The sequence below is a fragment of the Eptesicus fuscus genome, chromosome 3, assembly GCF_027574615.1.
Source record: "Eptesicus fuscus isolate TK198812 chromosome 3, DD_ASM_mEF_20220401, whole genome shotgun sequence".
Lineage (NCBI taxonomy): Eukaryota > Metazoa > Chordata > Mammalia > Chiroptera > Vespertilionidae > Eptesicus > Eptesicus fuscus.
Genome location: NC_072475.1, coordinates 80,725,699 through 80,753,496, shown reverse-complemented (window position 1 = coordinate 80,753,496; position 27,798 = coordinate 80,725,699). Strand labels below are relative to the sequence as shown.

Below are 27,798 nucleotides of genomic sequence, written 5' to 3'. Positions count from 1 at the left end.
TTGAAGGGTGGTAAGAAAATACAAGTTAACCGACATTTACATAGACTCCATATCATTTTCCAGGTATATTTTCTAATCTGTTTGTATATCACTTTGTAAATCATAAAATACTTCATATTATTGTTTTGATTTTTACAACAACCCTCTAAGATAAATAAGGCAAGGATTTTATTGCCATTTTAGAGATGAGAAAATTGAAAATGGCAGGTGCAAGGTCACATCCTATATAATAAAGAGGCAATATGCAAATTGACCGTTATGCCCTCACACAAGATGGCTGCACCCATGTGGTCACAAGAATGCCAGCAGGGAAGGGCAGTTACGGGCGACCAGGCCGGCAGGGGAGGGCAGTTAGGGATGATCAGGTTGGAAGGAGAGCAGTTAGGCGTTGATCAGGGGAGTGGTTAGGGGGTGATCAGGCTGGCAGACAAAAGCAGTTAGGGGCAGGCAGGTGAGTGGTTGGGAGCCAGCAGTCCCAGATTGTGAGAGGAATCCCAGATTGGAAAGGGTGCAGGCTGGGCTGCGGGACATCGCCCCCCCCCCCCCGCCCCCCGTGCACAAATTTCGTGCACCAGGCCTCTAGTAAGCTAATAAGTGGCCAAGCTAGAATTTACATCTTGTTCCTTTGATACTTAAGTCTATTAATTGTAACATTGTTTTTATTTTAAATTTGTATCCCTGGGAAAGACAGGGTGGTGGTGATAGTTTCTTGTCTACTCTGAAATAGAAAACTAAAAGACATTATTTTCTCGGCCTCCAATAAGTGCTATTTAAATTTCTATTTAAGCTTTTCCCCTAAAATGGTAAATGATCATCACTACATATTTCTACTCGAAATCTTTAGTGAAATATTGATATTGGGCATATTTGTCACTTAATGGATTACCATTTGACTTAAATATTTATTTGTATAATCCTAAATTAAGACATACTAAGTCTCTCCCCCAGAGAGAGAGAGAGCAAAGGTATGGTTTTTCCCTTTGATTCCCTATTTAGTATTCTTCTTTCCCAATCTCATCTATCCTAGATTAGATCACCTGCTTACATAGGCAGATTCCTTATTTTTCTCCTTCACACAAAGACATTAAATCTATCAAAATAGCCCAGCTGGCATGGCTTAGTGGTTAAGCATCGACCTATGAACCAGGAGGTCACAATTCGATTCTCGGTCAATGCATATGCCTGGGTTGTGGGCTCGACTCCCAGTTTGGAGCATGCGGGAGGCAGCCAATCAATGATCATTGATGTTTCTATCTCTTTCTCCCTCTCCTTCTCTGAAATCAATAATAAAAATATGTTCTCAAAAAAATCTACCAAAACAACAATGATATTTGATATACATTTTTAAATACTATACTTTCATTTAAAATTTTTTTTGGTTGAATTTTGTACATAAAGGATCCAATATATATTATGAGAGCCCTTTGGCTGTTACTTCCTCTTCTTTCTACCTTTAAAACTTTATCATCTTAGTTGTACTATACGGAAAAACAAAATGCTACTATAATTATGTGATTATGAGTGAGTTTACCATGCCAAAAAGCAGTAACTTAAACAGGAAATGTGATCTCATGCTGGCTTTCAATTGGCACTTAACTCCAATGGAGATATTCAGATGCAGTACAGAGGACAGATGAAGGCCCATGGGATGTGGGCTTTACATGTCAGTGCATTTGTAAGACATGGTCTTGAGTGGTGAACTGAGATGCTAGTCTTCTAGGACAGGGACCAGAAGGATATGATTTTAACTCAGCAGTTATTTGCCTCCTGGATTCCAGATTTTCCTTCTTTTACTTTTAGTGAATGGTATATATATATTAGGTGTACCAGTTAATAATGTGGATTTTTTTTCAATAGATGGAGTCACACATATATTGATATATATGCGATTTGATATGTATGCTATTTTGTTGTATTGACAACAAGCTTCAAAACTTCATATGTCTAATTTGCTGAAGGTGTTAACATCATAGGTATTTTTACACTTAAAAATGTTGAATTTTGTGCCAAAAAAAAGAGCATTGGCAGGAGTTTTAATTAATTACTTTATTTTGAAGAAAAGTGCTACTGAAAGTTAATGTATACTTCGGGAAGCTTATGGTGGCCATGCTCCATCTCAGGATACTTGTGAACGCTGGTTTAAATGCTCTAAAAGTGATGATTTCAATGTGAAAGACAAAGAACGTCCAGGTTAACTGAAAAAGTTTGAAGATCAACAATTACAAGCATTTATTGGATGAAGATGCATGTCAGACTCAAAAACAATTTGCAGAAAGATTAAATGTTGTTCAGCAAACAATTTCTGATCATTGACAAGCAATGGGAAAGATTTTAAAGGAAGGAAAATGGGTGCCACATCAACTGAACGAAAGACAAATGGAAAACCGAAAAGTCATCAGTAAAATGTTGCTTCAATGGCACGAAAGAACGTCTTTTTTGCATTGAATTGTGACTGACGATGAAGTGGATTTATTTTGAGAATCCCAAAGGCACAAAATCATGGGTTGATCCACGTCAACCATCAACATCGACTGCAAGGCCAAATCGCTTCAAAAAGAAGACAATTCTCTGAGTTTGGTGGGATCAGGAAGGTGTGGTGTATTATGAGCTTCTAAAACCAGGTGAAACCATTAATACTGATTGCTGCAGGCAACAAGTAATCAATTTGAACCACGTTTTGATTGTGAAATGACCAGAATGGGCCAGAAGACACGACAAAGTAATTTTCCTTCATGATGATGCATCATCACACACTTCAAAACCAAATAAAGACACGTTAAAAGATCTTGCCTGGGAAGTATTAACCCACCTGCCATATTCACCAGACCTTGCTCCTTAAGATTACCACTTGTTCCAATGGATGTCACACGCACTTTCTGAGCAGCACTTCAAAACGTACGAAGAAGTGGAAAATTGGGCCTCTGAATGGTTTGCCTCAAAACAAGAAAAGTTCTATCGGGATGGTATCCACAAATTACCTGAAAGATGGGGGAAATGTGTAGCTAATGATGGACATTACTTTGAATAAAGCACTTTTGATGTTTCTCTTGAAAATTATATTTGATTACAAAATCTGCATTATTAACCGGTACACCTAGTGTGTGTGTGTGTGTGTGTGTGTGTGTGTGTGTGTGTGTGTGTGTTTATTTATTTCAGAGAGGAAATGAGAAGGGAGAGGGAGATAGAAACAATAATGATGAGAGAGAATCATTGATAGGCTGCCTCCTGAATGCCCTAAACTGGGGATCAAGCCCACAACTGGGGCATATGCCCTGAGTTGAACCACCTCCTGATTCATAGGTCGATGTTCAACCACGGAGCCACGCTGGCTTGGCTAATGAATGATTCTAAGATTTCTTAACATTTTACATCTTTGGAGAGGGGAAATGTTCTCACTTAAAACCTGCTTTGAACAGCTAGGGCTGACAGCTTTACCATTTCTGCTGTCCTATGGTATGGAACCTAATATTCCTCAGTTATTTAAAAAAGGGATTCCAATTTTTATGTCATTCTCAGTGTTGTATAAATGTATCTGCTTTTTTGGTTTGTGTTTTCTCATTTTGATGTATTTAAACATGATTGAATTTCAGAATCGTGAACCTCTGATGCCATCTCCACAGTTTATCAAATCTTACTTCAGTTCTTTCACGGATGATATAATTTCTCAGCCCATGCTTAAAGGAGAGAAGTCTGATGAAGATAAAGACAAGGAAGGGGAGGTTTTAGAAGTGAAAGAAAAGTAAGTGTGTTAAGTATAGTATCTGCTTATTGTTTTGGGGGAGATTTTGTATATATGTATATATCTACACTAATAAAAGAGAAACATGCAAATTGACTGTACATCTGCTACACCCACAAGCCACACCCACAAGCCAATCAGGAGTGAGTATGCAAATTAACCCAACCAGGATGTCTGTGGACACGGAGCAAGCAGGAGGCTTGGGTTTCCCCGGTAATGGAGGAAGCCAAGCTTCCTGCCCACTCTGGCTGGCCCTGGCTTCTGCTCAAGGCTACAAAGTTTCAATTATAGAAGATAAATAAATCCCAGATACTGGGGCCTCCGCTTGGGTTGCCAGGGGGCATGGCCAGCCTGCAAACCACCATAGACCCCTCGCCCAGGCTGCCTCACACCCCAAGGGAACCCCCACCCTGATCTGGGACACCCTTCGGGACAAACCAGCTGGCCCCACCTGTGCACCAGGCCTCTATCCTATCTAATAAAAGAGTAATATGCAGATTGACTGTCACTCCAACACACAAGATGGCTGCCCCCATATGGACACAAGATGGCCAGCAGGGGAGGACAGTGGGGGAGGGACCAGGCCTGCAAGGGAGGGCAGTTGGGGGTGATCAAGCCTGCAGGGGCGGGCAGTTAGGGGTAACCAGGCCGGCAGAGGAGGGAAGTTGGGGGTGACCAGCCTGCAGGGAAGGGCAGTTGGGAGGGAGGACCCAGGCCTGCAGGGGAGGACAGTTAGGGGTGACCAGGCCTGCAAGGGAGGGCAGTTAGGGGTGACCAGGCCTGCAGGGCAGGGCAGTTAGGGGAGCAGTTAGGCATCAATCAGACTGGCAGGGGGTGATCAGGCTGGCAGGCAGAAGCGGTTAGGAGCAATCAGGAAGGCAGGCAGGCGAGCAGTTGGGAGCCAGCAGTCCTGGATTGTGAGAGGGGTTCCCAGATTGGAGAGGGTGCAGGCTGGGCTGAGGGGGCGCGCGCGCGCGCGCACACACACACACACACACACACACACACACACACACACCGTGCACAAATTTCGTGCACCGGTCCCCTCTAATATGTTTCAATGATTTCAGAGACAGGAAGGGAGAGAGAGAGAAACATCAATGATGAGAGGGAATCATTGATTGGCTGCCTCCTGCACATCCCCTGATGAATCTTAGATGAATCAAGCCCTGTCCAGGAATTGAACTGTGACCTGATTCATGGGTCGACTCAACTTCTGAGCCACACTGCTGGGCTGGGCTGGGGGAGATTTTTTGTTTTTGTTTTGTATGTTTTTTTTAAATATATTTTTACTGATTTCAGAGAGGAAGGGAAAGGGGGAGAGAGATGGAAACATCAAAGGTGAGAGAATCATTGATCAGCTGCCTTCTGCACTCCCCACGCTGGGGAATCAGGCCTGCAACCTGGGCATGTGCCCTTGAGCAGAATCAAACCTGGGATCCTTCAGTCCACAGGCTCACACTCTTATCTACTGAGCCAAATCAGCTAGGGCTTGTTTTTGTTTCTTATGTGCCTAAGTGGGGCTCTGACTAACCAAAAATAAAAAATTAAATATCCTGATAGCATAGTTACAATAAAAATACTTTTCATATGTGTCTATTACACCCTGAGAATTATTTCTCTGGTGGTTTAAGGTTTTACTGGCAGGAGTTTGTATTCAAATAGGGACACTAACTTGAAAATTATTATGTAATTGAATATCCAAATGTTTTAGTGTTGGGAAGTTTATAATTTATAAACTGAGATTCTTAGGAGTACCAAAAAATGACTTTCTTCAAGGTTTTTTTCTGTTTGCCTGGACAAATGCCATTTTCTAGGCTTCTTGTCTTTGCTCTTATGGAGAACAGTATAGGATGCCATGTTTACAACTGGAGATCAGTGATACAGTCTAGTACATAAGCCATCTAGCCTGTTTGTCCATTTGTCTTTATCAGTACTTGTGTTTTGATGTTAAGGCTAGCTGTCCTCTCCAGGAAAAGGTACAATATTGTTACCAAAATAACATTTCTAAATGAATTTGGAAGAAAAGGAAATATTTTAAGTGTCTCTTAACCAGCTTTTTATTTTATTTGAATTCATTGGGGTTACTGGTTAATAAAGTTATGTAGATTTCTGATCTATAATTCTATGATAAATCCTCTATATATTGTATTGTATGTTCACCACCCAAGTCAAGTCTCATTCCATCACCATTTTTCCCCTCAAAACCCCTTCGACTCCTCTTTCCCTCTGGTAATCACCATACTGTTGTCTGTGTCTATGAATTTATTGGTTTTTGCTTAATCCCTTTACCTTTTTCACCTGGCCTCCTAGCCCCCTTCCCTTCTAACATTGTCAGCCTATTGTCTGTATTTTATGAGTCTGTTTCTGTTTTGTTTGTTAGTTTATTTTATTCATTAGATGCCATATGTAAGTGAAATCATATGGCACTGTCTTTCTCTGACTGGCTTATTTCACTTTATCATAATTCTCTCTGAGTCCAGGATAGAGATCGTTTTTCATTTCTATCTCCCAATTTTTCCAGCATTATTGGCCACTTTTTAAGGAGGAAGATACTATGCATAATGGTACTAAGATGTTCAAATTTTAGTTGATACTCAGTCTTTTCAGAAGATAGTTGTTGGCAAGTAAATGTTTAAAATGTTGCCAATAATTTCCTCTTTTGTTTAGGAAAAAGGTCATTGTCCCAGAAAAACTACAATGATGTTAATACCATTATTCTAAAAGCTATATTTAGAGGTGGCAGGACATAGCTACCTCTCATCAGAACACTAGCTGTAATTGGGCCTAAGTTTTTGAATTCCATTTTACTCTGAACCGTAGCTTCATCATTTTTTAACTGGGGCTGATAATATTTACCTTTGAGGGTTATTGTGAAGTTTAAAGGTTATATTTGTAAGCATGCACTTAAGTTCTCAATAAGTTAGGAACCATTATTATTTCCATACTGATTTAATAATTATGTTTTCTTAGCCTGGTGATCTGAGGAACAAAACTAGAGTATAAGGGGGTTTTAGAATGTAACTGTAGGAAAGGTTATTAGCACAGAATTTGTAAGATTTTGACCAACAACTTTTTAAAAATATATATTTTTATTGATTTCAGAGAGGAACGGAGAGGGAGAGAGATAGAAATATTGATGATGAGAGAGAATCATCGATTGGCTCTGTTCTGCATGCCCAACACTGGGGATCGAGCACGCAACCCAGGCATGTTCCCTGACTGTGAATCAAACCTTGACCTCCTGGTTCTTAGGTCAATACTCAACCACTGAGCCACACCAGCCAGGCTTGACCAACAACTCTTAATTCATTTGCCAGTTTTTTCTGTTCAAAGTATATAACAAGTGGAATGACAAAATGTACTTCCATTTACAATATCTTATGTTTATAACACCCCTTATAAGCTCATCTATTATAAATTCCTTTGCAATTCAAAGAAATCCCTCCTGTAAGTGCCCTTGATAATAGTCATCATCTTAGATGAATAATGATATTGTGGTCATTGAATTTTAAGAAGTAGGGAAGGGTGTCTTTAAAGTCCTTTTTATGGGAGAATGTACCTTTAAATTTGCTGCTTTGATATTTCCACCTATTTCTAGGTCTGTTCTTACAAGTAAAACAACACAACTTCTGGATGAAAGCCCTGCAAATATTTCTCCACTTCTAGTCTTGCTCCCTTGCTCATCTTTACAAAGCACAGCTTTGGTCACATCTCTTCCCTTGACTTCTGTGGCCCTGAGCTAACTTATTTCCAACTAGAGTACCGGTGCATGAAATTTGTGCACTGGGGGGTGGCAGGGGGACTCAGCTTGGCCTGCACCCTCTCGCAGTCTGGGAGCCCTCAAGGGATATCCGACTGCCACAGCTGCTGTGCTTGCCAGCTGTGAGCCCGGCTTCTGGCTGAGCAGCGCTTCCCCTGTGGGAGTACACTGACCACCAGGGGACAACTCCTGCATTGAGCATCTGCCCCCTGGTGGTCAGTGCATGTCATAGCGACTGGTCATTCCGCCCTTCGGTCTATTTGCATATTAGCCTTTATTATATAGGATTTCTCTATCCTTTCTGTTAGTCATAAAATAACTGTTGCATGCCATCAACGTGCCACAGATAAGAAAGTGAATAAGACTTGCCCTTTTCATTTCACGTGTTTAAATGTTGAAGCTTGGGCAGTAACCGCAGGTTTTTGCCACTGACTCTGCTGATTCCTTTTTAAAAATTCTTCAAGGCATCAAGAAGATCTCAGTCTGTGTCAAGACTGCTGCCCTGCTGCTTTCCCACACTGGCCGACTAGCTCGTTAAGGGGAAATGGACATTTGCTTAACTCGGGTCTGCTAAATGTGGCAGGTTTTAGCATTTCATCCTCTCTTCGTAAATGATTTCTATATTCATTTTTATTTTCAGTTCTGGATATTTAAAGGCCAAACAATACATGGAAGAAGAAAACTATGATAAGATCATAAGTGAATGTTCAAAAGAAATAGATGCTCAAGGCAAGTACATGGCAGAAGCATTATTACTACGAGCTACCTTCTACCTGCTTATTGGCAATGCCAACGCAGCTAAACCAGATTTAGACAAGGTCATCAGTTTGAAAGAAGCTAATGTGAAGGTACGTTTTAAAAATGTGCTTTTGTGCATGTGCAAAAATTAATAAATAAAAATGAGGTTTTTAGATCTGTTTTGACAAAATTTTGACATTTCACTTGTCATTCTCCAGAAGGCTACTTTTGTTTTGGAAGGAACTACCCCTAATGATGATTGAGTTGGTGTAATGAAACTGCAATATAAATATCAATGATGTTTATTTTTAGCTAGGAAAGGGAAAACATTTTTTCTATAGCTTTCGGTAGCTTCACCTCTTATTTGTAGCATTGCCTATGCGATGGACTATATTTGGTCAGGGTAATGGTATAGGTAGGTAATGCTGTAAGTAATATGCTATAGGTAGTACAAGGTTATAAAGTGCATTTAATAAAAAACACATTTAGCCGAAACCGGTTTGGCTCAGTGGATAGAGCGTCGGTCTGCGGACTGAAAGGTCCCAGGTTCGATTCCGGTCAAGGGCATGTACATTTTGTTGTGGGCACATCCCCAGTAGGGGGTGTGCAGGAGGCAGCTGGTCGATGTTTCTCTCTCATCGATGTTTCTAGCTTTCTATCCCTCTCCCTTTCTCTCTGTAAAAAATCAATAAAATGTTTTAAAAAAAAAGTATGAAGGAATTAAAAAAAAAACAAACACATTTAATAATATATTCTGGAAGATTTTATTATGATGCCAGTAATTTTTTATTTTTAACAGGAAGAAAAATACAGGTTCTAAAAATATGATATAGTTATTAAAATATACCAAAAGTTTTGCAGTGTGTCATTGGAACAGCTTTTCATTTTCCAAGTGTTCTTATGTGTATGTAGTTATTTTCATAATTAAGATTGGGGTGTCTGTTGAATTTTGAGAGCTCTCTACTAAGTATAACATGACAGAACTTAGCCATCAGCTAACGCTTCCTTACCAGTTTGTTCACGCTGACCTGTTTCCTCATGAAATTAGGTAAACTCTGGCTTTTTCCACCTGCAAAGAAATCATTCAATGTATAAAAGTTGTTATAAAGACTTAAATATTTGTCAACAAATATCTAAACTTTCTGTAAACAAAAGTAGTTATAACAGTATTTGTTAACAGTTTCTTTTAAAATGAAATTTTAAAACTGAAGATACCCAAGTAATTTTAATTTTATTTCCTAATGGTTTTCCTACTAATTACAAATGTTGTTAGGTGTTCTTGTTAAAATGTGGGGGCATTCTTGTTCATTTCATTCAGGAAGACATGTAATTTTGTCTTGAAAAAGAGTTTTGGGGATCTCTGTATCTTTATTATGATCATGACTTTTGTTTGAATGGCAAGTAGTAATGATGTCTATCATATGCCAAGTACAAAAATTAACTCAAATGAATCAAAGACCTAAATGTAAGAGGTAAAAGTATAAAACTCTAAGAAAAAAAATAGGAGGACATCTTACCTTGGATTATATGGTGATTCCTTAGATATGACACCAAAAGCCAAGCAATAGCAATAAAGAAAAGAGTTCATCAAAATTTTAAACTTTTTTGATTGAAAGGATGCCATCAAAAAAGAGAAAACACATTGCACAGAATATGAGAAAATAAAAATTCTATATCTGATAAGGGGTTTGTATCCAGAATATATGAAGAACTCTTCTTACTAAAACAATTCAATTTAAAAACAGGTGAAGGCTCTGAATAGACATTTTCTCTAAAGAATCTATAATAATGACAGCATAATATGCTAATTAGACCAGACGTCCTTCCTTCCGGAAAAAGCCACGGTAGGTGGGGGCCCGCTGGGGCCAAGGCCCTTGCACGAATTTCGTGCATCAGGTCTCTAGTATATTAAAATGGCCAATAAGGACAGTAAAAGATGCTCAGCATCATTAGCTCTTAAGGAAATTCAAATCCAAATCACAATGAGATTTCACTTTACACCCACTAGGATGACTATAGTCAGAAAGTGGACAGTGAAAAGTATTGATGAGGGTGTAGAGAAATTGGAACTGTCATGCATTGCTGGCAAGAATGTAAAATAGTAAAAATCCTTTTGGAAATTAGTTTTGGAGTTTATTGATAAGTTTAAGAATTACCATAAGACCCAGCAATTCCTCTCCTAGACATAGACCCAAGAGAGTCCTGTGTAATAATCCTATCTAAGAAAGAGGGAATATGCTAATTTAACTTCATGCCATCGCAAAGATGGCAGTGCCCACAGCCAATAAAGAGGGAATATGCTCATTGACTGCCACGCCCTCAAAGATCGCAGCGCCCACAGCCACAAGATGGCAGCACCCAGTCCCCTCAGCCCCACTGGGGCAACGTCGGGCCCGGTCGCTCCACGTGCCTGCCTCCAGAGTCCCCCAGAACCCTCAGCCCCCAGCCGCCCAGGGCCGGCCCGAGGCGCAGGCAAGCCTTGGATGGCGGCTGCCCAGAGCCAACCAAGGCTCAGGTAACCAGGGCCAGCCAAGGCTTGCGCTGCCAGCAGTGGCAGCAGCAGAGGTGTGATAGGGCATCACCTTCCCCTGATCACTGGGTCACCTCCTGCCCCTGAGGGCTCCTGGACTGTGAGAGGGGGCAAGCTGGGCTGAGGGACGCCCCCTCCAGTTCATGAAGTTTCATGCACCGGGCCTCTAGTTGAATATACAAGGCAGCACAAAAGCTTGTACATGAATGTTCATAGCAGCATTATTCATGATAGCCAAAAAGTGGAAGCAGCTCAAATGTCCATCAAGGTATGAGTTGATAAAGAAAAGTGGTATACAACCTATAGTAATCTATAATAATAAAAGCATAATATGCTAATTAGGCCAGATGTCCTGGACGACGTTCCACGTAAAGCTGGGGCTGTGAGGGAAGCCAGTGCCGGACAGCCGGAGGAAGGAAGGCCTACTCTTGCATGAATTTCGTGCATTGGGCCTCTAGCAGAATAATATTCAGCCATAAAAAAGCATGAAGTACTGATAACATGCTATAACACAGATGAACCTTGAAAACATTATACTTAGTGAAAGAAGCCAGACACAAAAGACTATTCCATTTTAATGAAATGTCCAGAATATACAAATTCATAGAAATAGAAAGTAGATTGATGGATTAGAGAGGAAATGAGAAGTGACTGCTAATATGTATAAAGTTTCTTTTGGGGATCATGATGAGGTTCTGGAGTTAGATAGTTGTGATAGTTGCACAACTCTAAATATACTAAAATAACTGACTTTAAATGAGTGAGCTTTGTGGTATATGAATTATATCTCAATACAGTTGTTTGTTTGTTTTTAAACTACATTGGAATATAAAGTAGTAATGATGACCTTTTCTCATTTGGGGCATGTAGCTTCGAGCAAATGCACTCATCAAAAGAGGCAGCATGTACATGCAACAGCAACAGCCTCTGCTATCCACTCAGGATTTTAACATGGCTGCTGACATCGATCCTCAGAATGCAGATGTTTATCATCACCGAGGACAGGTAAATCTATTTTCTTACCGAGAGTTCTGACCTCCGATTAAGGAATTTGATACCCATATTTGAGAATGTCTTAAAGTTTTCTTATATCAATTCTGATAGTTCTGAACAAATGGTCACAGTCCCCTCTTGAACATTTGTCCTCGTAATATCAGTATTTACTTATTAAAAAGAAGAAAAGGAAAGCTACAGATATTGGCTTGCCAGGTCAAGTTTGTTTTTCAGGTGTTTCCCGTTCATAGGTTTTCAATGAGTAGAACATTAAAAACATTTAATGAGCATTTTGAATTAATGCCATGGTTTTTGTGGGCTTCTTGCTGTCAAGAAGTATTTAGCCTAGACTATCCAAACAGTACCAAAAAAAAAATCTTATTGGAGATTTACAATCTGCATATTTGGTTTTTAGCAAAAATATAGATAGTGAAGTAAACAGTTCCCGATTTTAGCCTCATCTGGGGAAAGCATGGCTTTTTAATCTGCTTGTTTATCATGACTTGGTGGAATGCTTTATGGTAGAAAGTATGGATTATCCACTTAATAACAGAAAAGCTGAAGTTCTTTCTAATGGAGAATTGTACCTAATATTTCTGTCTGAAGGGTTTGAAGAAGTGTTGACATTCTTAAAATTCCTGACATTTTGATCCTTACTGGTAGTATCTTAAGGTTAATTTGAAAGGTAATTATTGAATGATCTGATTTGCTTTGAAATTTGAAAGTACAGAAATGTCTACTTTTCTAGAAGAAAAGGTTTCTTGCTTAAGAGTGGTCAAAATTGCAGTGCAAAATGGTGGGTTTTTAGTGCTTTTTAAGAAATTGGACACCAGTTTTAAGTTGTAGAAGCTTTCCTTTAAAATTACAAGATTTTCTAGTTTATTGTTTCTAGGAAGTAATTCTATATTAAATAATTACTATATGCTATTAGCATTATGCTGAGCTTTGATAAAAGACGGTACGTACTTAACTGGGGGTGGGTGCACTTATTATTTTGAGTTGTGTTTATTTATGTGTGTGTGTTCTTTCTTAGCTGAAAATACTGCTTGATCAAGTTGAAGAAGCAGTGGCAGATTTTGATGAATGTATTAGATTAAGACCTGAGTCTGCCCTGGCACAAGCACAGAAATGCTTTGCATTGGTAGGTTCTACTTTCTTTTTATATTCCTACACATCATTTTTATTTCCCTCATTGTCTATAAAATCATCTTTTTCTTTTTCCCCCAAAGGATACACCTAGGGGGAAAACAAATTAGTTTAGAGAAGGAAATGTGTACATATATTTATTGAGATACTGTTTCTGTATTTCTCTGATTGTATTATTTGAGTTCATCTTGATAGATGTTTATTCCTGATTTTTGTGCTCTCCTGTATAGCACTCTTCTTCCTATTCCTCTACCATAAACTAGTACAGAGAACAAAATATTTTGAAGAACTAACTGCAATCATGACACCACATTAACTGCAATTTCATCTCGCCTTTGTAAAACTATTAATAATCAGAAATACTGAAAATCAAGTAAAATAATTCAATTTATAGCGAAATGAGGTACTTCAATAGCTCTTGTGAACCACAGGAAATGTCCAAACCTGTAAGAATTTTTGTGAATTTATTTGAGCCAAACTGACAATTGCCAGGAAAAAAATCTCAATGGACTGAGAAAACGCTTTAGAAAATGGTGGTTTTTCACCTTCTTTATAATTACCATCAAAAAAGGAGACGTGGGTTACATGGAATTCATTGATGATAGATGAAGGAGGCTAGAGAAAACAAAGTGGGGAAACCTCTGGCATTGGATGAAAAGTAAAATGATAGACACATCTTTTACACTTAGAAGCCCGATGCACGAAGATTCCATTGCTTTTTTAGAGAGATGGGGTGGGGGTGGTAGGAGAGAGACATTGATGTGAGAAAGACACACTAATTACTTGCCTCCCATACATGCCCTGACCAGGGCTGGGGATTGAACCTGCAATCCAGGTATGTGCCCTTGACTGGGAATTGAACCCATCACCCCTCCTTGCACGGACCTGTGCTCTAACCACTGAACAACACCAACCAGAGCTTCCTTGGAACCCTTGTAGATGCAGCAAATTATGTTAGTATAACTCCTGCCTTTCTGGAAATATTTATGTAATTTTGTGTAACTTTTATAATATGTTAACGTTCCATGAGTTTTGAATACTTGATTTAACAGGATTGTTTTGATTTTTTTTTTAAACAGTATCGCCAGGCATATACAGGAAACAATTCTTCACAAATCCAAGCAGCTATGAAAGGGTTTGAAGAGGTCATAAAGAAATTTCCCAGGTGTGCTGAAGGCTATGCACTATATGCCCAGGTAAATGTGATTTCTCATACTTTTTTAGTTGCCGGTTGTTTTTTTTTTTTTTTTTTTTTTTTTTTTAAGATCTGTACTTGTGTGCTGAATCCCAGTAGAGAAATCAGAAAACAATGCTTTGTTTCTTCTGTGATTCTCTGGGGCCCCCAGGATGGTCCCAACCCCTTCAAGGGGGGGCTCCTATGTTACTCAATTTGAAAACCATGACCCTAAACTCATAATGTGGGGAGGTTTAAGCAGACCATTTCCCTTATGTTTTCATTTGGATTGGATTTATCAAATTAACTTAGGAAAATTTACTATATTCAATTGGAAGGAAAAATATGGAAGCTTTTTGTTTCTATTTCAGTGGTTCTCAACCTTTCTAATGCCTCGACCCTTTAATACAGTTCCTCATGTTGTGGTGACCCCCCACCATAAAATTATTTTCATTGCTACTTCATAACTGTAATTTTGCTACTGTTATGAATCGTAATGTAAATATCTGTGTTTTCTGATGGTCTTAGGTGACCCTGCTAAGACCACCGGAAAGCACAGATATTTACATTACGATTCATAACAGTAGCAAAATTACTGTTATGAAGTAGCAATGAAAATAATTTTATGGTTGGGGGTCACCACCACATGAGGAACTGTATTAAAGGGTCGCGGCATTAGAAAGGTTGAGAACCACTGTTCTATTTGATCAATATCCTTTTAAATGATTAGATAGGCTGTAACAGTTCATCTTAACTCCTCTTTGGTTTGTCTAAAATTCTTGGTTTAGGATTGAAGCTTTGGGGGAAGTGTGATTTAAATTTGAAGTATTTCCACTGTTTAATTGTAATCTGAAATCTTTGAAAACTTACTAATTTTAAAAAGTTGCTTTTGGTGTCTGCATAAATCATCTATCTCAATATTCTATATTATTTTTTTTATTCCAAAGGAAAGTTGTCACACCCACCCACACATCTCAGAAATAGAAAACATTTTAAAATGACCATCTGTGGTAGATTTCTACCTCCAAACCATTCTTAAGGTTGCTTGTTTTTCTTTTAAAGTTCCTTCATGTGATCTTCAGTTAAATTAAAGAAAAAAGTTCCATGGGGTGAAATTTTTTTTGAGGATTTATGGTAAGGGACTGTGAGAAGACTGATTTGTGTTGGATCTATTCTTTAATAGTTTTACATATCAGTGTATTATCAGAAATTGAAATTCTCTAATAACTAACTCTCTGGGGCATGAAGTAAACACAGAAGTTCTTTAACCTCAGTTAGAAGTAATCTTATCTCTTCAGTCATTGTCCTTACAGTTGCTAGCAGGGTAATGGCGATAATAAATAAAATTTTAAAAAAAGGAAACAATAGTTGCTGACCTCCTGCTCTATATTCCTTGTGAAAGCATGTACTATATAAAATTTTATAGAATGGATAGAATTTAAAATAAGAAAATGCACATTATAATTGTGTAACTTTTGTATTGAATAGGTACACTTGGGTTTATGCCTTTTATTAGGAACAAAGCAGAAGGGACAATACCATCATCATCACTGAAATGAAGTTTAAAAGGCCTTTTTGATGCAGATTTCTATAAGCAGCTAAAAGAACAAAGGCCACGGAATAGCTTTTTAAAGAAACCTCTATTAGGAACAGCTCTCCCAGAGCTTTCTTAATTGCACATTTTCCTGTCACTGTGCTACCTTCAAAATAGATTTTGGCTTAATTGAGCTATTTTTATTAGCACTAGTATCATCACAGTCTGTGCTAAAATGTCTATGCTGTGGTTTTCTTATTTTTGCTTCACTATATACATAATTACATGTAATTTTATATATGTATACTAGTGGCCCAGTGCACGAAATTTGTGCATGGGGGGGGGGGGGGAACGGGTCCCTCAGCTAGGCCTGCACCCTCTCCAATCTGGAACCCTTTGGGGAGGATGTCTGACTGCCGGTTTAGGCCCGATCCCACAGGCAGTCGGGACAATCCTTCTCACAATCCAGGACCACTAGCTCATAACCACTCACCTGCCTGCCTGCCTTATTGCCCCTAACTGCTTCTGCCTGCCAGCCTGATCGCCCCTAACTGCTCCCCTGCTGGCTTGATCACCCCTAACCTCCTCTGCCTTGGCCCCACACCCGGGACCCAGGATTCCCTCCTCCAGCCGGCTGCAGGCGCTGGCACCCGGGACCACGAGGCGGGCAGCTTTCCAGCTGGCTGTGGCCTGTGACCATGGGGCAGGCGGCTTCTCTGTCTCCCAGGCCACAGCCAGCTGCAGGCGCTGTGGCTTTGCTCGGCCCGGCACTGTCAGGAAGGACGTGTGGATGGTTGTCTGGAAGATGTGTGGTCTTTTATTAGTATAGATCATGGTGTGTTTTTTCTCGCCATCATTAACCATAGTAACTATTGCTTATGAATTAAAGTTCTATTCCTGCTAAATCTAGAACCTTCTCACCATTCATCTTAAGTCTGATGCTTAGTTGATCTGAATTAATACCTGAGGCTAAGCCTCTTACTGCAGATGTATCCCAGAATGTATGGCATCCTCTCTGCTTTATGATCTAGCTCCCTGGTGGTTGATTGAGGTCATTTTTCCCCTTTCAGTTTCTAATCGTAAATTACCATCTGCTGCCTAGGAAGCAAAGATATTTTTCTCATCAGTAAAATTTCATTCTTTCAGCATGAGTAGAGTAATTTTGTCAACTATGTATTGAGGTAGTAACAGTTCATAACAAATTGAGTGAATTATTGTTTCAGGTACTGTGCTGTGTCATACACAGACTGTATCTTTGCAACAACTCTATATAGTAGATACTATAATTACACAGATGAGAACACTGAGGTATAGAGAGATCAGGTAACTTGACCAGTGAAACCTAAAAGTGGCTGAGTCTCGTTTCAAATCCATGAGCCATGCCCTTTAACCATTATACTCCACTCAGCATTGTGCGGGAGCCTGCTCTTACTGGCTCACAAATTTTCATGAATTTTGCAAGCTGGTTGTTAAACATGGTCATTATTAAAAATTAAATTATATAATCTTAAAAGTAAATAAATTATATTAAAACCAAAGGTAATACATACTCTAAATTCATCACTCCTCAATTATTTACTACACTTTACTGTTCTGACTATTGACATTATTTATATCTTTTGGGTCTTTCTCCTGGAATATAATAGTGTACTACTGCACGTTTCTTCTCAGCTCTGCATTTAGTGGCATCACATTAGCAGCCGAAATCAGCCATGGATGGAGAATTTATGCCAAGAAATTGGCCGATACTATAACTCAGGGTTTTGTTTTGATTGACAGCCAGTTGTTAAACATTTACCAACACAACACTGACCACATTGGTGGTGGTGGTCTTGTCAGAATGTGTTATATTATGCAGATGAAAATCTATTTAAACAGACTTGATATATTTTCAAAGATGGAAGAATTGTCCCTGTCAACTATTTTAGTTGATTCATATCTTCACTGATTGTCATTATTGCAAAGTTTTCAGTCCCCACATGGATTGCTGGATATAGTATGCCTTGCCCTGTCCCTGTCCCCTCCCATTCTAGCCTTTGTTACCTTAAGAACTCTAGTTTTCCATGTATATGTTTAAATACCAACCTTACCTGCTTAAAAATGTAAGCTTTTAACACTGCTCTCTCTGTTCCCTATCCTTCAGATGAAAAGTGGAGTTGGGTTGGGGCAGCAGAGAGAAATTCAGAAGGGGAATATTGGAGTAATGACTGCAGTGGGAGAAGAGGGAACCAATCTCCCAGGCCGCAGGCACTGGTGCCCGGGACCACGGGGCTGGTGGCTTCTCCGGCTGGCTGCAGCCTGGGACCTCGGGGCGCGGGGCTTCTCCATCTCCATCTCCCTGGGACACGGGGCGAGCGGCTTCTCCGGCTGGCTGTGGCCCGGGACCACAGGGCAAGCAGCTTCTTCGTCTCCCGGGCCGCAGCCAGCCGCAGGCGCTGGCACCCAGGACCGCTGCACGCGGCTTCACCCAGCTGGCTTTGTCAGGAAGGATGTCTGGATGGTCGTCCAGAAGGTCTCCCGGTCTAATTAGCATACTCTTTTATTAGTATAGATACACACTATCTACATAAATTAAAGCCTTAGCAACCATTATGACCGAATGACGGGTCGACCAGTCACTATGACGTACACTGACCACCAGGGAGCAGATGCTCAACGCAGGAGCGGCCCCCTGGTGGTCAGTGCGCTCTCACAGGGGGAGCGCCGCTCAGCCAGAAGCCAGGCTCATGGCTGGTGAGCGCAGCTGGGGGGCGGAGCCTCTCCTGACTCCGCAGCAGCGCTGAGCAGCAGTGGCACCTCGGGCTCCTCCCTGGCCGCCTGCAGGGATCGGGCCTAAACCAGCAGTCAGACATCTCTGCGGGGTCCCAGATTGTGAGAGAGCACAGGCCAGGCTGAGGGACACCCCCTCTTGTGCATGAATCCATGCACCAGGCCTCTAGTAGTTCTGTATAATTAATCCTTACCTGAGGATATTTTCCCCATTGCTTTTTAGAGAGGGAAGGAGACAGGGAGGAACATAGTATAACTTAAAAAAACAAACAAAAAAAAACGCTCAAAGTTACAGTTTGAGTATGATCTGGTATCCACATAACCAACCCTTTGATTTCTGCCGTGGGATTTGCTTTAAAATAGTTCATTGTAACTGCTTTTTTTTTTTTTTTAATCAATTTTTAAGGAATGACTGATGGCATTTAACACACATGCCTGAATTTATCCTTTCAAATGAGTATTGCCTTTACATTCTTTAGGATATATTTTGATAAGTTATGAATAAGTGACATGAATGTACCTATGAAAATCTGCTATTAGAACTGGCACCAAGAGTGGGGTTTTGTGTATTCCACATTTACCACATTGTTTGCTATTATATTTAACAACTTGTCAAAAATAGTGGACAGTTAAGATTTCATATTTATAACATAATTAAGTTGTAATATTTTGTATCCTCCAAACATAATTTGTAAAGAAATGGCTAAATGAAGTAAATTTTTGTAATTAATAAGCAATGTACTTTCAACTGTTTAGGTTGACAGTTACGTTAATATAACTGAAGTATCTCCTCACTAGGCATTAACAGATCAACAACAGTTTGGTAAAGCGGATGAAATGTATGATAAATGTATTGATTTGGAACCCGATAATGCCACAACATATGTTCATAAAGGGTATGTATTTTTGTGCTTCTGTTTGTTCCAGTAAAAAACTAAATTTCTTGCAATAATAAGATGGATTTCTTTTGGTCACTGAGGAAAGTACTGTGATGTAGAGTATCACTGAGTTAATAAATTTATTAATGCTATGGATGCTTCACTGTCAATTTTTAAAATTTTACTTGTTTCATTCTTGTATAGCAATCAATAAATGTACTATTTCACTTTAACTTAAGGATTTCAGTTCTGAACAACCTGTGAAATGTTACTTGTGTCAAAATAGGAAACATGGTATGTACTTGAACTATAATAAAAAAGAAACTTCACTTAAATTTATACAAAATAAAATAATTAAGCTTACTAGGTAATTTATAGAGCCCATACTATTGGACACTTTCTCCTTTCTTTTTTATTGAGATATAATTGACATAAGATATACTAGTCTCAGGTGTACAACGTAATGAATCAGTATTTATATTTATTGTGAAATTATCACAATAAGTCTTAACAGGTCTTTGTACATAGTTACAGAATTTTTTTTCTTGTAACGAGAACTTTTAAGATCTGTCATAGCAGCTTTCAAATACACAATACAGTATTATTAACTATAGCCGCCATTCTATATATTACATTGCCATGATTTGCTTATTTTATAACTGGAAGCTTGTACCTTTTGACTCCTTTCACCCATTTCACTTACCCCTCACTCCTGCCTCTGGGAACCATCACTCTGTTCTCTGTATCTATGAGTAGGTTGGGGTTTTTTTTTTTTTATAATCTATGTATAAGTGAGATCATACAGTATTTGACTTTCTGTCTGACATTTCATTTAGCATAATGCTTTCAAGATCCATCCATTTTGTTGCAAATGGTAGGATTCCTTTTTATGGCTTAGTAATATTCCTTGTGTGCGTATGTGTGTGTGCCAAATTTTTTTTAATCCATGCATCCATCAATGGACACTTAGGTTATTTCCATTGACACTTTTTTTATAATAAAGAATTTAGAATACAAAACAAATATAAATTGAAAAATAAAAACAGTTTGCTGATTATATACTATTTTAGGTTTTGCTTTCTTTTCATAATTAAAAATTCATTGAGGGCAGAAATTGAGTCATATACTTATATTCTTGTTGCTATTGGCCCATGGTCAACCTGACTGCCTTTTTGCATTTGCAGTTTACTTCAACTTCAGTGGAAGCAAGACCTGGATAGAGGTTTGGAGCTTATCAGCAAAGCTATTGAAATTGACAGTAAATGTGATTTTGCCTATGAAACCATGGGAACTATTGAAGTACAAAGGTAACTTCCAAAGTCTGTTCTTAGGAAATTTAAGGCAGCTCTGTAGATATTGTATCTTTTCATTCTTCTCACTACAGATAGGTTCTTGTCAATATCCATTAAATTTTTAAGTTTTAATATGTTGCACGCTTTTGAGGCACGCTTCCCTCAAACTATGCAACTTTTATTTGCCTTATTATTTTTCCAATTTAAAAGTTAAGTCAAGCATATGTATTACAAAGGAAAATTTCATCTTTTCCAATTCCTGTTGTGTGTTCTTTCCTCTTTGGGAGAAAAAGCCTGCAGAGTGCTTAGGCAGTGCAGTGTGGCAGCATAAGGAATGGTAGCCAGGTGGCCAAGAGAACTAGATCCTGTTACAGAGAAGCAGCCAGCCAAGTGGCAGCATCAGCTCTGAGCCTGAGTTTTCTTTAAAATCAGGGAGTTAGGTAAGATTTTTTGCAACTCTTTTCATAACTTCTTGTTTTGTGTATGTTTATCCAGAGTTGCACTTGAGATCCACCATTAACAGGTGACAGCTGTTTATGCCATAGAGTTCAGTGTAATATACCATCTTAATACTGAAATTGCCATCCACTTGAGTACCTACTTTATGGCCAGGTACGGAACCTTGGGTGCTTTCCAAATATTAGTTCAATTAATATCTACACCAGTCTTTATAACTGGAAGGTCCTTAGTGTAATTGAAGAATCTAGAAACTGATGACCAGATGGGTTAAATTGACAAGCTATACCCGTGAGCCAAGTAGACAGGAAATGAGCCATCTTTCACTGACATCAAACTAACTGATCTTGCCACTTTGCTTGTTAGGAACCAGTAGTTGTAATTCCCTGTCATTCAGCTCCTCCTGGGCTCCTCTGTCTGCTCAGAATAGGCCAAAAATATATATTCAGGCTGATGACAATTTTATGGTTCTTTTTAACTATTCTGTACTAATGGTTGCATGTAAATATTAAATTTTCTTAATTGCCAATTTGTTAATATAAATAAAGTATTCTTATATTAGAATAGGTTGGGAAAGCAGTTCTTAATCTTTTTGAGCAGATCTGTGGATTTTTCTTAGGATCATGCACATATAAAAGCACTTTGCATTTAAGTTGTTCATAAAGCCTGGGTTAAGGGCCCCTGGGTTATGGGGTTTGATGGCTTTTATTTATGAATTAATTTTAACTTTTAAGAAATTCATTCTAAATCCTGCCTTAAAAATAAAGACATGTGAATGGAGTGAAATTGCTCATTACCCTAGGATTTAGCAAACCTGTTATCTACCTGATATCTGAACTCTTAAAGTTTTGTTGTTGTTGTTAATGTCTATCATGTTGGAGTAAGAGGTTAGTCACCCCACAGGTACACTGTACTTCTTAGTCTAACTGGCATAGATAGAGTAGGGGCTTAATAAATATTTATTGTAAGATGATATGCATGTATGCATATATGCACTGAGTGGCCAGATTATTATGATCTTTGAACGCATAATAATCTGACCACTCAGTGTATATCCTATATAATAAAAGGCTAATATGCAAATTGTCCCCTCAAACAGCAGGCAGGCCGGCCAACTGCCCATGTCCCCTCCCCCTGGCCAGGCTGGCCGGACCCCACCCATGCACGAATTCATGCACCAGGTCTCTTAATACACACACACACACATTGAGTGGCCAGATTATTATGCGTTCAGAGATCACTCAGTGTACATAGCTAATACTAGTTACTTAACACAGCTCTTGGTTCTTAGTAAGCATATAAAGTCAAACCACACTTAGATTGTAAACGGTAAATTATATTTTTTGACCAAGCATATTTTCCCATTTACTAAAAAATCAGATACTAATTACCAGGCATTGTACTAGGTTCTAAAAATTGAGGGTTGTCCACTAAGGATCTACTAGGATTGTGGTGTATATACATCTGTCTATGCATAGAATGACAACAGAACTACAGGAACACTGGGGAAGGAGTGGAAAATCGTTTTCATGAAAATACTAGATTTGAACTGTGCCTTAGAAAGGTGCGGAGCTGACTAGAATCAAGCAGAGGCAATAGTGCAGGTAGGGGTGTGTGTACGCACAGTCAAGGAATTTGGGTAGACCTGTGTGACTGGAGTGAGGTGCCTAGGATGGGAACGTGGTGGTAAGAGGTGAGGCAGAAGGAAGGTGGACTCACAGATCTGTGAAGGTAAGGCCCCTGAGTGCCATTACTGTCCTGTGAGGCTGTCACTTTTCTAGAGCAGGGCTGGGGAACCTTCTCTGCCAAGGGCCCTTTGGATATTAATAACGTCATTCACGGGCCATACAAAATTACCCACTTAAAGCTAGCCTGCTATATTTGGTCAGACATAGGAATTAGGAAGATTATAAACAAGTCATTTAATTTCTCTACTCTCACTGTTCTTATCTGTAAAACAAGACTATAACAGGTATAATAAGCACACAGTAATTGTAATCAAGCACTTTCTGTGTGCATTGTTTTATTATAAAGAAGCATTTTATTAGAATTGTAGTTGAAATTTATGGGTCAGACTCTATCACATCACTTACTATCTTCATTGCATTCTATGAGGAGCTTGTTGAATGAAATGTTTAAAATTTTTGTTCTTTTAGAGGAAACATGGAGAAAGCCATTGACATGTTCAACAAAGCTATTAACCTTGCCAAATCGGAAATGGAGATGGCTCATCTGTACTCACTCTGTGATGCAGCCCATGCCCAGACAGAAGTTGCAAAGAAATATGGATTAAAGCCACCAACATTATAAAATAGGGGAAGGGAACATGACTCTCTTTTTAGAAGAAGTTTACCCCCTCTGCAACTGAACCCTAAAGACACTGTCATGAACTGTGCTGGATGGTGGAATTTACTATTTCCTGTTTGTGCTGCTGTCCTCCGTTACATCTGTTTCACGTTTAGGTGTTGTGGGAGTGGCTGTTGAAGGAAGTGTGCAGTGTTGCAGCTTTTATTCCCTGTGCAACAAGCTTAAAACCTGTAAAAGGATTATTAAAATGAAGTTGCAAAGAGTACAAATGATAATTGGCCATGCAAATAAAACTTTTATTTGTTGATTTGGCTTTTTTTTTAAGAGGGCGGGGAGATGGATGATTTTGTCTTTGTGTATGTGTATGTGTGTAATATAAGTATTTTTACAGCATGTTGGTTTTTAAAGTAACAGAGTAAGTGTTGTAAAATAGGTTTCTTTTAGACTCAATTAATCCCTTTGAGTTTTTGTGGGTTTTTTGTTTTTTTTTAAGGAATAAAGCCTAAATGGGGATTTTGTTTTTAAGGCAGCAAAACTGAGAGAACCCTTTAAAGTATTGTCAGCATGCACAATGCCTCTAATTCCGCAGAACCTTTGACTCAGTGGCAACTGTTCAGCCTTTTTACCCCTTCAACTCTAATGGATAATGTACATTGTTCTTCAAGTCCACAATAGCTGGCTTTCATAGTAAATTATGCAGAAGCAAATATTATGATTGATGTATGTGCTGGAAGACTGAGTTAATGGAGGAATGGGCCAAGTAAGAGGTAAGGTGAAATGAAAGGGTGTTTTTAATTGCCCATGACTATTTTCTGTAATAAGTACTATTAAATAGTGTCTTTTTAAAAGAAAATACAGGTTGTTCATATGTTAACGATGGAGTGTGATACATGGGAGTATTTAATTAGCTTAAAGTTTCTAATGAAAATGGGGCTAAAGGTTCAAAAATGAAGTAATTCTTAGAGCCAGAAGCAGCATTTTCTGAAGCTTAGTGCTTCAACTGTGGCTAGATGTGCTTAAGGAATTTGGAGTCAATCTTTTCTAAGTTGCTAAGGACCTGTGGAGTGCTTTTTATTTTTCAGTTCATCTTGTTCTCTAAGGCCGACTGACTTCCCATGTCCAGGTCTTCACTAGGGATACTGACAGCAGATTTTTGTTGTGTTTCTCTCTTTACCTTACCGTTTTACTTAGGAATCACTTTATGTTTGTGTTTTGTTTTTCCAGTTGTCACTTTTAAGGACCATCCTTTTGTTTCTATGCTGCATTTTTCTGGTGACTGTTCTTAAGGTGTCTCTTGTTCTGAGATATTCTGGGTGGTGACAGGGTTATTTAAGCCCGAGAATGATAAAACACCAAGCCTTTAGTTACACTTTCTTGGAAATGAAATCTAATTAGAGTTTACATTGCTGGGAGTAAAGGAGCATTTTACCCCCCCCCCCCCCCCCCTTTTAAAGGGTGCTTTATCCTATTGAAACCAAAAAGATTGTCTATAAATGCTATCTTTTTAGAAATTATTAGAAATTACTCCCTTCCAAAGTCAGAGTCTGCAAAATACTGAGGGGCCTCTAATGAGTGGGGGCAGATAATATAATTTAAGATGACTTGGATAATGGAACATATGAGAACTCTGCATTTTAGTTATTAGATAATGCTCCTACGATAACCCTTGAACACAGAAATTGCTCTATATCTCTGAGTAACCTGTGACTTAGAAAAAACAAACACCACAGTTTTTATTTGCCTAGCTGTATTTACAGTAACACTGATACTCTCTTCTCTTCTCCCTTTCTACCCCATGGGGCTGGGGGTGGGGGCGGAACAAAGGAAACGGAAGCATGTGCCATTCAATACTGTCATTCCAATCCTCATGGACTACTGCCTGTTCTAAAAAGTATTTGAACCTGCACTGAAAGTTACAACTGTCTGTATCTTTACTTTTGTAAATGACCTCATATGTAAAGTCACCAAATAAATACTACATTCAAGCTTTTCTCTCTCTTCTTGAAGTCTGTTTACAAGCCATAACACAGGATGATGGTCCTCCCCCAAATATCCGCATCTTCATCCCTGGAACCTGTGGCCGTTACTTTATACATTCATTCTTATATATGTATAAATGTAAATTTCAGAGAGGAAGGAAGAGGGGGAGAGAGAGACATCAATGATGAGAGAATCATTGGTTGGCTGCCTCATGCACGCCCCCTACTGGGGATCAAACCCGCAACCCGGGCATGTGCCCTTGACCAGAATCAAACCTGGGACCCTTCAGTCCACAGGCCAATGCTCTATCCACTTAGCTAAACCAGCTAGGGCAACCTTTTCTTAAAAATATAAGTGAAGGGACATTGATTTTGAGCTGAAAATAAGCCATCCAAGTGAGCCTAGCAAGATGTTCTTTTTTTCAACTGGCGAGGAGACACCAACAGTGAAACTACATGTTTGAGAATTAGCATATCTTTAAGACCATGCATGTAGATGAGATTACTTCAGGACAAAATTAACATTGAAAAGGGTAGCCCTAGCCAGTTTGGCACAGTGCGTCGGCCTGTGTCCTGAGGGTCCTGGGTTCAATTCTGGTCAAGGGCACATGCCCGGCTGCGGACTCCATCCTCAGGGAGCCTGCAGGAGGCAGCCAATCATTGATGTTTCTCTCTCTCTCTCTTCCTCTCCATTCCTTTCTGAAATCAATAAAAATAAAATTCAGGGAAACATGTAAGGGACAAAGGTAGCAATGTACTAGTAAAAGTGGTCCGAGAGTGAATAGGCAAGTTCACAGTGAGGTTAGGGGCAAAATAGGTCTGCAAATAGATCTGCCAGGGAAGTGTCATTGGATTGGTCACGGTGGGAATGGACTGCAGGCTTCTGAAAAGTAACTGAAAGAAGAGAACTAGTGAGCAGGAATGATTCTGTTAAGAGGCTGGGAGGTGAATGGAGTGTTTTTTACAGGATGGCATGGTTTTTTTATTTTGAGGGAGAAACTTAAGAGAATGAATCTTTGGACACAATATTAAGAATAGTTGAGCCCTGGCCTGTGTGGCTCAGTTGGGCATCATCCCATGCACCAGAAGGTTGCCAATTTGATTCCCCATCAAGGCACATGCCTGGTTGCAGGCCTGATCCCCTGGTAAGGGGCATGAAAGCGGCAGACTATTGATGTTTCACTCCTGCCCCCCCCCCCCCAAAAAAAAAAAATCTTAAAAAAAAAAAAGAACACAGTCAAACCTCTAGTTCTCAACCTGACAACCCTGTATCAGCATGACAAAAAGTGAAAATGTGAGAGTTAGTTTACCACAAAACCTGTGTTAACATCTTGGGAAATTATGCTGTGATTATTTTTGTGGGTTCTTTTTTGTTTTTTTTGCTTTTGTTGCTGGCGAAATGGACTATGGGGACAATTAGGACAATTTTAAAACAAGCCCTCAAAAGTGCTAATGCTGCTAAGGGTGTGAAAGAAACAACACAGGCAATTGGAGAGAGAGGAAAACGGTTGTTGACTTGGATAAATGAAAGGAAGTTAGCCAGTGACAGTATTTTGGAGGCAGTGACATGAAGATGCTGCATACTGACCTCCTGCAGGACACCCCTGCGATGAGTACTGAAAGGGATTCACTTAAGGCTGGCAGAGGTGGTTTGGTCAATTTTAGGGATGTTTGATTATAAATTAAACAGTACATTAGACATGTGCCGTATAAAAGGAAGGTTAAAACGGAATCACTTGGGGGTCTGGGATGAAAAAATGATTTGGTTTTCAAACAAATTGCTTATAGAACAGCTCCAGAACGAATTAAATCCGAGGACTGAGGTTCCACTGTTGTTGAGCACAAAGGAATACATTTGTGGACTCCAACAGATTTCAGGAGAAGGTGGAATCACTCTGCCCGCCATGCTCCACCTTCCAGACTCCTGTCCATTTGAACCAGATATGAAGTCATCAGTGAGAAAGTACTCTTGTATGGATGTGTTTTAGTTATTTGACTGTAGATCTGGGGCTTTTGTTTGTTTTTTATTAATCCTCACCTGAAGGTATTTTTCCAGTGATTTTTTTAAAGAGAGTGGAAGGGAGGGGGGGAGAGAGAGAGAGACTGGTTAGTTGCCTCCCACGCACCCCAACCAGGGCCAGGGATCAAGCCTACAATCGAGGTATAAGCCCTTGACTGGAATTGAACCCCGGGCCGATGCGCTATACACTGAGCCAAACCAGCTAAGGCTTAACTTCTTAATTCCTGATTTTAATAAGACCATTTTATCCTGAAGTGCATTCTCTTCCAACAACTGAAGTATGGTAGCAATCATCTCAGGTAGAAACTACTGCCGAAACCGGTTTGGCTCAGTGGATAGAGCGTCGGTCTGCAGACTCAAGGGTCCCAGGTTCGATTCCGGTCAAGGGCATGTACCTTGGTTGCGGGCACATCCCCAGTAGTGGGTGTGCAAGAAGCAGCTGATTGATGTTTCTCTCTCATCAATGTTTCTAACTCTCTA

At 39.4% G+C, this 27,798-nt stretch overlaps 2 protein-coding genes across 7 annotated transcripts in view; one reads left to right on the top strand and one right to left on the bottom strand.

Annotated features, from left to right (window-relative positions):
- TOMM70 (translocase of outer mitochondrial membrane 70) overlaps positions 1-23,626 on the top strand; it is a 47,125-nt gene extending 23,499 nt beyond the window's left edge. Inside the window, exons 5-12 of one of the 3 annotated variants that reach the window (XM_008159651.3) lie at positions 3,591-3,739; positions 8,143-8,350; positions 11,641-11,775; positions 12,797-12,904; positions 13,989-14,105; positions 19,185-19,282; positions 20,449-20,571; positions 23,169-23,626. In XM_008159651.3, coding sequence (XP_008157873.2) covers positions 3,591-3,739; positions 8,143-8,350; positions 11,641-11,775; positions 12,797-12,904; positions 13,989-14,105; positions 19,185-19,282; positions 20,449-20,571; positions 23,169-23,322 — 1,092 coding nt within the window. In that variant the 3' untranslated portion in view covers positions 23,323-23,626. Of the gene's footprint in view, positions 1-3,590; positions 3,740-8,142; positions 8,351-11,640; positions 11,776-12,796; positions 12,905-13,988; positions 14,106-19,142; positions 19,283-20,448; positions 20,572-23,168 lie in introns of those variants that run through there. The other 2 variants (XM_054714037.1, XM_028136584.2) reach the window with 2 other exon arrangements.
- The window catches only part of NIT2 (nitrilase family member 2), a 61,406-nt gene continuing 36,445 nt past the window's right edge, over positions 2,838-27,798 (bottom strand). Inside the window, exons 10-11 of one of the 4 annotated variants that reach the window (XM_054714038.1) lie at positions 9,251-9,309; positions 2,838-2,978 (exon numbers count right to left, since the gene is read on the bottom strand). In XM_054714038.1, coding sequence (XP_054570013.1) covers positions 2,889-2,978; positions 9,251-9,309 — 149 coding nt within the window. In that variant the 3' untranslated portion in view covers positions 2,838-2,888. Of the gene's footprint in view, positions 2,979-9,249; positions 9,310-27,798 lie in introns of those variants that run through there. The other 3 variants (XM_054714042.1, XM_054714041.1, XM_054714039.1) reach the window with 3 other exon arrangements.